This window comes from Octopus bimaculoides, chromosome 3 (genome assembly GCF_046866305.1).
Source record: "Octopus bimaculoides isolate indiv1 chromosome 3, ASM4686630v1, whole genome shotgun sequence".
Lineage (NCBI taxonomy): Eukaryota > Metazoa > Mollusca > Cephalopoda > Octopoda > Octopodidae > Octopus > Octopus bimaculoides.
Genome location: NC_142930.1, coordinates 94,770,261 through 94,784,105, shown reverse-complemented (window position 1 = coordinate 94,784,105; position 13,845 = coordinate 94,770,261). Strand labels below are relative to the sequence as shown.

The following is a 13,845-nucleotide window of genomic DNA, read 5'->3' as shown; positions in this document are numbered from 1 at the left end:
TATTAATATTGTCGCTGCCAATGCCAATTTTTATTAAGACACAGCTACTATCACAGTTTTCATCCAATCAATGACGAGATGGCACGCCTATTCTTTTTTCTTTTCCTTTCCTATATTTTTTTTTCTTTTTGAGCTGTCGTCGACCTTTAGACTTTCATAGTTAAATGCAATAATATCAAATCACCCAATATTTTTTCAGAAATTTGTAGAGAACAAAAATACTGCGTGGCGCTAAGTCCCATTTGCCTCGTATCGTGTTCTTTCGCAGTTTTTCTCACCGACTAAGATTCTGCGACTCAGTTCTTTTAAAGACTAATGCATTCACCGTGAAAACTTTCATTCCAAAATTTTCAGTCAATCGTTTCTCTCAGCAACAACTCTTGCCAACAACCAAATCAAGACCTAGAATTCTGTATGTCTCTTTGTTATTACCTGTTGTTCAAAAGATTACATAATACAAAGTAGTTATGACGTAATAAAAGATACAAAAATTCAAAGACATTACATATTTTGACCCCAAACAGAAAGAAATTTAGTTACTTTTAAACTATCAATCTTAGCAAATACTATTTTATTTTCTGCATTGTTTAAAGTTATATTACTTATACCTCTCATGTTTAAATGTACAAATATATTTTTCCAATTAGCATGCATAATATTTTTCATTTCAGTTATCGAAATTATAGCTGGTTTTGTATACCAGTCTTCTTGCCTTTGGTAGGTTCTGTTCTGGCAGTGGCAGTCTACAACGGTTTTATTTGTATTCACCGTCCAGAGATTTTAACAATCACAGCTGAATTCAGAGACCATCCAACTGCGACCACAGCTGAAATCGGTATTTACTATATTTTTATTTCTCTAATTCCTTTCACTCAGTTTACTGCAACCATGCAGGTGGGGTGATGTAGATGATTATAACATTTTTGTTGTTTTAATCTCTCTCTCTCTCTCTCTCTCTCTCTCTCTCTCACACACACACACACACACACACACACACACACACACACACACATACACACACACACACATACACACACACACACACACACACACACACACATGCGCAAGGTGTTCCCCAAAATGCATACTGGAAGTTTGATCGCGCAATCGAAGTGAGAGGACAGTTTAGGAGAAAGTTTCCAGCAGACCCATCTACGAGAAATACCATCACTCGAATTCAGGATAAGTTCCAAGTAGATGAAACCGTTCAGAATGCCCACAAGTTGAGTTTGAAAGACAGTGGACATCAATGATCGCCACAACGCAAAACATGCACTAGAGTTCTGTATATTGCCAGAACTTAAGGAAATATGTAGCAAGCGGGTCGTGATATTATAAGTGTTTTAAAATCAAGTGATCATCACATTTTCAAGCTTTGTCATTGGAATTTGTACATTGCAAAAATAGCCTCTACTCTCAGTGAAAATGATCTGGATCGAAGAGTGGTATTTTGGGAGTGGTACTTGGCCAAGATGCAAAAGCAAAATAAACACTTTCCAACAGATAGTCTTTTGGAGTGGACACATTTATATTAAATAGCTTAGTTAATCGCCACAGTTGCACCTATTGGAAACCTGAGAATCCGCATATTACGGAGGAATATCATGTTAATTTATCGGGAGTTACAATATAGCGTGGATTCTCATCAAAAGGATTAGGCGAGTCATTCGTTTTAGACAGTCACTGTTCCTATTTACTTGAACTTGCAGCAGCAATCTGTCATGCTAAGCTTCTCAGAGGACTTTGAAGATATGAAGTTTTATCTCCGGCAAAAGGGGTACCTTCACACTACAATAGTAATGTAAAGGGCTACACCAATGAGAACTTGTTCTAGACGAGGGAAGTTCAGTAGAATGATTCGTGTCTTCAGCAGTTTGAAATCAGGCGTTTATAAAAAAAATTAAATCCTGTCTGTAATGTCGATTAAATTTTGAAAATAAAATGTATTTTAATAAACAATGGTCTTATAATCATCCAATGCGTGTATACGGTTTTTAGGATACCCTGTACATGTATATATATATATATATATATATATATATATATATATATATATGTATATATATATATATATATATATATATATATATATATATATATATGTATAAGTATGTATGTATGTATGTATGTATGTATGTATGTATGTATATCGTTGTTCAGTTTTATTTCAAGATTTCTTGCCAATAGAGAAAGAGTCGGTTTCTAACCTAGATTCAAAGCTCCTTCATCTGAATTTCAACATTAACAACAGGGTATTTTTGTATGAATGTATGTATATATGTATGTGTGCACATTTGTATGTTTTGCATATAGTTGCATATCTAGACATGCACATGTATATATGAATGAAAAACTTCTGGAAAGTTTTACAAATTTTTACAGCTCCAGTGATGGATTGGATCTGTACTTTTCAAATTAGCTTTCTCCTTTCTGGTTTTGAGAAGCGTGATTTCTCATGATTGGCATTTAGGCAGTGAGTTACATATCCCAGTACCGCAATAATTACAGGTATAAAACCTGAACTTGTAATCTGGATAGAGTAACTGTAGATTTTTCAATAGTTCAGCATAGGTGTTCTCTTTTTCACTGATCTTCAGCTTTATGTTAACATCCGCTGGGCAGCTAATTTCTACAACTGTGCAGAGTTTGTCTTCTCTATACCAAATAATTATATCAGGTCTGTTGTGCTTACATTTTATTGAAATCTTCACTGGTAATCCTTTTTATTATGAGTGGCTATGGGTTCTTATTTCTTTGTCCTTGGGATTATATTTCTGATGGATTTCTTTATGGAGTGTCCTAGCTACATCATATGTATGTATGTATGTGCGCGCGCGCGCGCGTTTGTCTGTCTGTCTATCCATTTGTAAATGCATACATATACATAATCGTGTATTATCATACACAGATATATACATATATGAATATTAATATACATGTTTGTGCGTGTGTATGTGATAACAAGTTTATGTTTATCTAAATACGCATCATCTAATTGTTTATACTCTATAGATCAATTTCTGAATTGATTAGTATCATATAAATATTTTTCATAAAAATAACATAACAAAAGCAATATAAATTTGTTAAAAAACGCAATAGAAAATAATATGACTAAAGCAGGTGTTGATACTAAAAACGCCAATATTTTAACTTTTGATAGCAATTTTGTGATGTCGCAACGTATGTAAATTAATTTTTATTTTGCTGTTTCGCATTTTATAATTTTGTCATATGGCTTAATAGTATTATATAACACTTTTCCTTATATATAACATTAGTCATTATACGTGGCAGTCTAAGAAAGATAGTAAATGAGTCTATCTAATTGGTAACGAGGACGAAACGTTTGCGAGTCTGTTTCAGTTCTGGGTTTCAAACTGTTGCATATAATATCTAATAATTATATTTATATTTTAACAGTTATTTTACTGTTAATTAATCGGCGGAGAAGGAGCGGAACCACTTGCAAGGACCACTTGCAAAAATGATGAGGTTGATGTAGTTAATACTTATCTTGAGTATGCGCAAGTTAATACCTTTAGAAAGTAATAGGGCTGTCAGTGGGTGATAGTTTTGGAGAGTGATTGGTGAAATGAGGTAGAGGGTAAGATGAGCTGAGAAAACGAATTGTTTTTGTTGATGTTTATTCCTTGGTCAACTTTGAAGGGAACTACGCGAAGAACATCAGTTTTGAAGGGCTATTATATATTTAAAGATTATGTAATCTAGTTTTTTCTTGTTTAAGAGATTATAATATAATTTAACGTAAATGTGGTCCCTATAACTTAGTAGATCGAGCATCTAACTGAAAAATCATTTAGTTGGAAGAGAAATGGATGTGTGCATTAAATGATTCGGAAAGGAGAGGATATACAGCTTGTTTGTTCAAAGGAGAAGGAGGGTTTTTAAAGCAGCCATAAACCAGAGAAGAAAGAGTAAATATGTGAAACACTAAATGTAGTATACTTTTGAGGAGTGAGCATTTGCCAATCAGTCCAACGGTATTCCTGTATCATTGCTTCACACCAGCTCTGGCTTTAGAAAAAATATTACTCAAAAAGTAGACACACGTAGACAAAAACCTCCTCTTTTCATTCCAAAACATTGAAATACGTATCTGATGATTAATGCTATATTGATTTCTAAATTGTGCCATAATGCTACAGATTTTGAGAGTGGAGAATAATCAATTAAATCACTACAGTTTTTTATTGCTGCATATAGTTTTCACGACCACGGAACATTAAAAGGAGGCAAAAGATCCAAATCTCAGGGAAGTAGGAACGTAAACCGACCTAACTAAATCCTGCAGATTGATTTGTCCATCGACGTAGTGACACTGGCAACCATTGACTTTTGGATGATTATTGTGCTTATTCTCGACATTTAGAATGAAGCCACGTATTTAAAATAGAAGTGCAAAATTTATTGTATCATCTTCAATGTACAGTTTGAAGTCATTCCATAGTCGGCTCTGTAGATCTGAAAGACACTTATTCTATGATTTTTCACTCATTTGTCTGGTGAATCAATTGAATTACTTATTGTATCTTCATACTTATTGAACTCTGATCTATTACGTCTATATATTACCATATTAAAGTCCTTTTGGCATGAAGCAGTTTTAACATTCTATGAATATTATTCACATATTCGTTCAGTCACCTATTCACTTATTTCTTATTGATTGATTGATTATGACATATCCTGTAACTCATGTCAATAGATATTAATAATAATTCTTTTACGTCATAGAAAGAAACGATTGTTAGGTTACTTATCAACCAAATCAGTGAATGTGAGTTATGAATATACATAAGTGATATTTCTTTTTGAAGTGGCTATATTCCGCCATTATCTACTTAGATTTTAGAGACAACGATGTAGCCTCTATCCAGTCGCTCGCTCTGTTAGGAATAACATAAATTTCTCATATAATACTACCGTCTTAAATGATGACGGACAAATTAGCATGGCTACGTCTGCAACGTTCTGATTAAATGTGAGCTTGATTTCATGATAAGGATTGACTTAGACCAAGCAACAACTTCGTCATTAATTTCGTCTGCTTAATTACTTAGGGCAATATATTAATATTAATGTTTTAACATAAATTCATCGAACGTGACACCAGCAATGATTTTTAACTGTATTTTAAAAAAAGGTTTAAGCACCAAAATAGTGTAAATACACCAATATATCAAAAATAGTGTAAATACATCAATATATTTATCAAGAGATCAGGAAAAACGCAACCATTATATATTTGTGAATATACCCACGTGTACAGCCGTATATCTATATAGATTTAGACATGTGTGTATTTATGCATGTTTATACGGTTTTAATTATAACATGGCTGCCATACGTTATGTATGTTCACACAAACACACACACATGCATACGTGCGTGTGTGTGTATGTATGTATGTGTGTGTGTTTGTGTGTGTGTATGTGTGTGTGAGAGAGAGAGTGTGTGTGTGTGTGTGTGTGTATTCATATACTTCAGACTGGCTGATTCGACATCGTTTCGCAAGTGAGAATAGGACGTGATATTGACCAACCACAAAACCGGCGAAATGCTCATCTGTCGCTCACGTGATCATTTCTGGAACGATTTAGTTTTGCGTAGCTTTGAAGTATATTGTGGTGTTTTCAACACAATATACCTATAAAGAGATTTTTTGTCCGGAAACACACACACATATACAGTATATATATATGTACGTGTATATATATATATATATATATATATATATATATATATGTGTTTTTCTCCTTGTCTCCGTATTCTTTCTGTTGAAGAGCGTAGCTCGAAACGTCAAAGACTTTCCGTATTCCCGAGCGTCATACTAATATATACTTTTGTTATTTACACCACCTGTCCTCGTCTGTTGTTATTATTTGTATATTCTCCCATATATATATATATATATATATATATATATATATATATATATATATATATAGTTTTAGGGAAAATAACCAATTTTCAAGAACTCATCGATGAAAATCCACTATCACATATAGAAAAATTAATAATAATAATAATAATAATAATAATAATAATAATAATAATAATAATAATAATAATAATAATAATAATAATTATTATTATTATTATTATTATTATTATTATTATTATTATTATTATTATTATTATTTATTATATTATATTATATTTATCTTATGATATTTACTTTACTTTATATTATACTCATTTATTGTGCTTTTAATTATTAATTTTTCTATATGTGATAGTGGATTTTCATCGATGAGTTCTTGAAAATTGGTTATTTTCCCTAAAACTATATATTTTATATATACTTTATCTATAAGACTCAATTTAATTTTAATTTTTTATAAATTGATTTTAATTGAGTCTTTTACCTGTAATTTTGGATTTTGTCCCTAATATTATTATTATATATATATATATTGATACAAAAGGTAAGACAGCAAAAGAAAGAAAGAGACCTCGATATTATGTAAATAGAATTTCATACACATACATGCATAAACATGAACAATTTTAACGCAATACCAAGGACTGAACAGATTCAATACAGCAGTATGTGACAAAGGTCGATCATTCAATTACAAGTACGTATCACGAGTAGGTATCGCTCAAGTAATTTTTAGACAATTTGAATCAAAAAGCTTGTGTGCACTCAAGGCTATGTTAAAGACCAAAAATCTACAGTGTGAAACTGAATCCGAGACCTTATGATTGGGAAGCGTGCTTCGCAAATGCTTTCCCGTAGACAGACATACCATTATATATATATATATATATAATTATAAAGATTATTGATAGAATTAGGTACTTAAAAGAGTGTGCACCACGTACGGCAGGATAAACCTGTGGTCACCTCTCATGGTCGATTAAATATCCATGTGGATATTCTGGTTGTGCACACAGAGAAAAACCACCTTACGAGTATTAAGCGCCATGGGGCTGGTCCAAAGTACACGTTGTGTTGATCACACGTTTGGTGTATTCCAGAGTGTCCGATGTGTCGCAAATCTCTTATGGTGTACTATAAGCAAATGAATAATTACAAATGATGGATAAATGTCAGTGCATTACAGCTGTTTATTACGCTTTTTTAAATCTAAGAATGAGTAGATTACATTACTTCAAAAAACCGTTATCGTCAAATGAAACATAATTTAAAATCAATAGGATATCACAAGAACACAGCGAGAACATGCCGGAAACCAGCCGAAGCTGAGCACGAAATGGGAGAAAAAATCCAACAAAAAATGGCTGTTATATGCATTAGGGGGTAAGGTGAGAAGAGATATGATATTTATAGTCAATGTCCAAGGGTAGAAGATTTGAATTGGAGTCAGTTACACTGGTTTATTTCAGAGAATGGAAAAGTTGTTTAGGCAACTATAGTGTAGTTTGTTATCCTAGGATTAGAGACGTGGGTAGCAGGGAATGAATCGAAGAAAGAAAAGACAAATAAATAAATATACATGTGTGTATTAATCTTCAGATTACTCTGATCACTCGTTTCATGAACCATCGCTTTTTACCCAATGAACGTGGATTTCCGGATCACAGATCAACTGACTAGCAACATAACATAATCTCACCATCATAATAAAAAATTACGCATTGAGTGCCTGCACATTGAGTGCTTGTTGTCATATATGTATGCAGACATGAAAATATTTACATCTATCTATCTATCTATCTATCTATCTATCTATCTATCTATCTATCTATCTATCTATCTATCTGTCTGTCTGTCTGTCTGTCTGTCTGTTTCTCTCTCTGTCTCACACACACACACACATATATAAATGCATATGGATATGTATATGAATATATATATATGCATATGTATGTATATATGTGTATATATATATATATATATATATATATATATATATATATATATATATATATGTATGTATGTATGTATGTATGCGTGTGTGTGTGTGTGTGTGTGTGTGTGTGTGTGTGTGTGTATCTTTATACGTTTATGCACTTATGTTAAAAATATATTACCATTATTTTTTTAGGTGACACAAAGTTCTGAGAGAAAGCTAACAGTTGTCCAGACCAAGCCGAAATCTTTTGATGAGTGATGCTGGCAGTTGTTGAAACTTGTTGTTTTTTCCCCCCTTTCCAATAATAAAATACTGTTGGCACCACAAAATGGTATCTAACTCTGTGAACCTATTAGTATTGTATATCTCATGCAAGACTATATACGAATAAGAATATGTACATATTTAAGTATTGCCGACTCGTTGTATGCGGCTACGAATATGTGTGTTTATGGATGTAACGTACTTTGCGTGTATTAGCGTGCATATGCATGTGTGAATGTCTGTGTACATAGTCAGTGCGTGTTTGTATGTATGTGTATGCGTGTGGAGCGGTTCTTTTTAAATAACTGTCAATGTCCATGTCTTATTCTGTATGTTCAGTACATAATTACACACACACGCGTTCGCGCGCGCTTGCACACACTGCTATTATGTTTCTATGTGCTAATATTGTTTCTTTCTTTATGTATTTTTTAAATGAGAATTAAGACATGGTGGATATATGGTAGAATGTACGCATGTAACCTTAGACTACTACAATTGATACAATATTAACTCTTTATACATACACACACACTCACACCACATACACACACTCACACCACATACACACACTCACACCACATACACACACTCACATACACATATATACATACATATATATTTCCACACACACACATATACACGCATATATATATATATGTGTGTGTGTGTGTGTGTGGGTGTGTGTGTGTATTCTGCCTGTTTAAGTATGTGACGACATTTGCGATAGCATTAACATTTAGCCTGTGCTTAAGTGTAATTGTGTCTATCTTTGATATTGTTCAGTTCTTTAGTCGGTTAAAGCAGCCATGTTTTGTACCCAGGCTGTAGCACCTTTCATAAATGTAGCATAAAAGGAAGTGTTCGTCTTAAGTGTTCATGCCAGAGGAAAGTACTGAAGTGAAGTTGAAGCATTTCCAAAGGGCATTCTGCTAATACATTGAAGTATTTTCGCCAGTAGCTTACCTGCTAGTCCTAGAGTGTTATCGCGTGCTTATGTGTATGTGCGCGCACCCCCGTATGTGTGTGCTTGCGTGTAAGCGTGTGTATGTGTATTGCTCTAATGAGTGAATATTCCTGTACGAGGATATGTGTTTGTAGACATGTTTATGCACCGGAATTATATTTATGTTTATGAAGAGTGCATTGAATTGATCTGTATCTGTTTATTTCGCTATCTACGAGGAGGTACTGAAAAGTTCCTGGCTTTGGGTAAAAGAAAATACAGGAGATTCAGCTAATTATGGTTTAATTCAACATAATTCCCTCTCAGATTCACACTCTTATTGCAGCAGTATTTCAGTTTTTCTTAGCCCTTTAAAAGAACTCGGAAATTTGGGTCACCAACCAGGCATTTTACGATATCTTTAAAGCCAGGAACTTTTCAGCACCCCTCATATTCCCATTAATTCGTGTACCAGTCGGTATATATATATATATATATATATATATATATATATATATATATATATACGTATCATAAATATATAGGGATTGACAGTAACCTGCTTCTCCAACATACTGAGAATTCAGAAATAGCAGTCAAAGAACTACTGATTTCAAAACTACAAATTATTACTCTAGATTGATCGCGATATTTTTGATACACACAGAACAAAAAACAGTAGAGAAGAGTAAAAAAACCACCTGCCTTTAGTTAATTTAGTACGATCGTTTCACAGTTAAGAGTAAAGAATACTCTATTCTGATCTTCAGCTAATATGATGCACACTGAATTGAATTCATTAGGGCGAGAGATTTTGAACTCACTGGCCGATAAATTTCTTAACGTCTTCCTCACGTGGTATTGATGTCGCATGGTCAAAATTAACGTGAGTTATTTAGACATTAACAAATTTATTAGAATATTTAGCTGAAGATCAGAATAGAGGATTCTTTATTCTTTACTGTGAAACGATCGTACTAAATTAACTAAAGGCAGGTGGTTTTTTTACTCTTCTCTACTGTTTTTTGTTCTGTGTGTATCAAAAATATCGCTATCAATCTAGAGTAATAATTTGTAGTTTTGAAATCAGTAGTTCTTTGACTGCTATTTCTGAATTCTCAGTATGTTGGAGAAGCAGGTTACTGTCAATCCCTATATATTTATGATTATAAATGATTTTTACCGAAAAGGTTTTTTTCATATTGAGGTACCCGGCAAAATTGTTAATTATTAATTTTATTACTAATTGACGATTCCCTGCCCTGCATATCTATATATATATATACGTATATATAAATGCGTTTGCACATATATGATTACGTAAGCGTCATTACTTCGTATATCTACACCAGATAACTTTTATGTTATTCTGTAGACGTTAATCTAAAACTCAGCGTCAGAACTACCTTCATTTCCAGAAATGATTTAGATATCATGTAAGATCTAATTACAGGTATGTACTATCCTTTTTGAAATCCAAATGAATAATTACTATGTATATTAACAGAAATTAACCATCAACCTACAATCCTATAAAAATGGAACCAATAACTTAACAGGAGAATATATTATATACCATTAGGTATAACTTAATAGTACTATACTGAAAAAATTATAAGTACAAGATATAATATATGTATATATATACATATATATATATATATATATATATATATATATATATATATATATATATATATGTATGTATATATATTGTTAAAGGCGACAACAGACGTTAAGGCAAGGCAAACGTCTCAAATCATATTATTATTATTGGGGAAAAAATTCAAAGTCTTACGGCTGTTTCTGGGGTAGCCCAGAGTATTGGATATTCCGTCATGGCAGACAAATAGGGAAAATGAGAGGGATATAGATTAATGAAATGACGACATAGAGGACAGGAGTAAAGAAAAATATAAAGGAAGAGAAGAAACAAGAGGCGTAAAAGTTCACAGTTCAACTTTCCGATCGTATAGAAGTAGGTCTGTAAGTCCTTAGATGTAATCTTGCATAAAACCATGTAGGCTAAAGTCTTGAAAGTGTAAATATCTAGAAATAGACGCGAATATATCCTTTAGTCTTATCCTTTATGTCATCATTTCATTAATCTATACCCTTCTCATTTCTCCTATTTGTCTTCGATGACGGAATATCCCATACTATGGGATATTCTAGAAGCAGCTGTAAGACTTTGAATTTTTTCCCAATAATGTTTGCCTTGCCTTATCGTATGTTGTCCTTTTTAACAATTATATATCCGCTATATCTGAAATCTGCAATGGCTCCATAATTACCGTCTCGGCTATAACCTGTAATCCGTTACACCACTTACCTAGCGTACCTAGTCGTTTAAAGCACCTGAGAACTAAACCCCCATATTTTGTATATATATATATATATATATATATATATATATATATATATATATATATATATGTGTGTGTTAAAGGAAAAGGAAAACAAAAAACCAGGGCAGGATGAGCATCTCAGGCCATTTAGAATATTTAATTAGACTAAAGGTGAATTAAAAACTAAGTAGAAGTAGTAATATATACCCGCTGACTCGGAAGCCTACTACGAATTCCTAGCTCCAGCCTCAGCTGTGAACTTGAAATCTAACGGATGACTAATTTTAGCACTTGCGCAGCGTACCTATTGGTTTAGATCATTAGTAAACTAACTCCTCATATATATATATATATATATATATATACATACATACATGTAATAAATATATCATTTATATATACGTAATAAATATATAATAAATATATAATGTGCAGGCCAGCAAATCATAAGTCATATTTAGATATTTTAAACATTGCACGCCACACAAGGCGCAAACAAACGTGTACACATCCTATACTTCACACCCAGACCTGTAACTAACGAAATCATACCAATTGGCCACTGGAAGGATCGTCCTTCTCAAAGGCTGTAGTTAAAATATCCACCCCCTCGCACTATCTGTTGGGAGCACAAGACACTATACCGGCATGACAACAAATCACTTTAAGGAAAGGTATTCACAGTACATGCACTCATTCAGGTGTCGGAATAGGGTAAATTCCACATCTCTATCCCATTTTCTGAGACACAATAAGCATCGAAATTACCTAGCATCAAATGGAATATTCTTGACTGGGCTTCTGGGCTTTTCCTTGCTTACATCGAGCTAGCAATCACCAATCCTGTCTCCGTGAGAAATACATGTAATCTACCACCCCACTGTATTCACTAAAAAGATGAATGAACTATCTTATTGTTACCACCAGAGGTATACTCAGTTTATGAAATTTTATAAATGGTTACTCTTATGTAAAGACTGCAGGCGATAACGCGTTCAAACTCCACTGAGCTACACATGTCAGCATCTTACCCGAACAAGGAATTGCTGCCGCTGAATATATAATGTCGCTGCCTGCTGTCAAAGTGGCGCCATTATCTTACGAGTATCCTATTCAAACACCTCACCAAAATATAAAGAAAATAGCTGGTGTCGATTTGATAGCATCGACACCACCTGACCTCAGATGACTAATGGAGGCATAAATACCTAGAAAACATATTGAATTTCTTTGATACCCTCCACTCCGAGTATCTAATGTGACTGAAGTGTTCTCTCCCTCTCTTTTTCTCTCTCTCTTGAATATACATATGTATATGTATATATATATATATATATATATATATATGTGTGTGTGTGTGTGTGTGTGTGTGTGTGTGTATGTGTGCATACACGTATATATATGTATATGTACATGCTTATATCTTTATGCACATTTTTATAAATATATCTATCTATGTATATACATATAGGTACACACACACACACACACACACACACACACACACGCCGTTTATAAATTATATGAAAACATAAATGTAGCATCCAACAAACCAAAAATGATTTAGTGACAGGACAAGAAGTTTTCGATGCAAACAACTGTCAGTAACTGTTCAATAAAGCGACCCAATGTTTAGTTATAATTGTATGGAAAGTATCGTGACTATGATAATCTGAAGAAACAGAAGTAATCACAATGCAACTATGAATAAGGGGTCGAAGCCAAATGTCAAAATACACTATAGTAACACGTCCTGTATACTGGAGAGTAAATGGCTCACAAAGAAAGTTATGTATGCCAAAAATACTATTTAATTGTAATGATGTGACATCGAATGTAATTATGATGGGTGTTTAGAAAGTACATTTAATAGTAGGCATACGTATGCGTTCATTCTTTCTAAATAACAAACAAAGAAATTCCATTTCAGTACCACACTTCAGGTAATCGGGGATTGATTGCAAAATAAAATTGACGTCACCCAACTAGGCAGATAAATTTTTAACAACTTTAGATTTCGGTTTGAATTGATATCCTTTGTACTTGACCACAAAGTTCAACTCCATCATGAAAACTTTTTAAATGTATAAAAATGTGATAAGAGCGAGCAACGGAAGACATGTTTCAAAATAAAGATTTTATAAAGGTTTCCTTTCATATTTCGGATTGCATACTATGATACCTGCAGTGAAAGCTGAATGTTACTAAACTATTCTTCATCGTGACAATACATAATTAATTTGTTTCACAAAAGCCAGGACATAACAAAATCAAATAAATTTTTTAAAAGGGTAGGAAAAGAGACATTCTATGCACATAGAGAAAGCAATTCAGTTGCTTTTCACATTGAGAAACGGGTAAGGAACAAGTGCAATAGAATAGCGAAAGAATTTAGCTTCGAATATGTATGTTATCAATCAGTTTCATTTCTGTATTTCTT

General features: G+C 33.0%; 1 protein-coding gene across 1 annotated transcript in view; it reads left to right on the top strand.

Annotated features, from left to right (window-relative positions):
- Window positions 1-9,253, top strand: part of LOC106879093 (aquaporin-9) — a 79,307-nt gene extending 70,054 nt beyond the window's left edge. Inside the window, exons 6-7 of the mRNA XM_014928527.2 lie at window positions 672-835; window positions 8,040-9,253. Of these exons, the coding sequence (XP_014784013.2) occupies window positions 672-835; window positions 8,040-8,056 (181 nt within the window). The 3' untranslated portion in view covers window positions 8,057-9,253. The remainder of the gene's footprint in view (window positions 1-671; window positions 836-8,039) is intronic.
- Window positions 9,254-13,845: the final 4,592 nt, after the last annotated feature.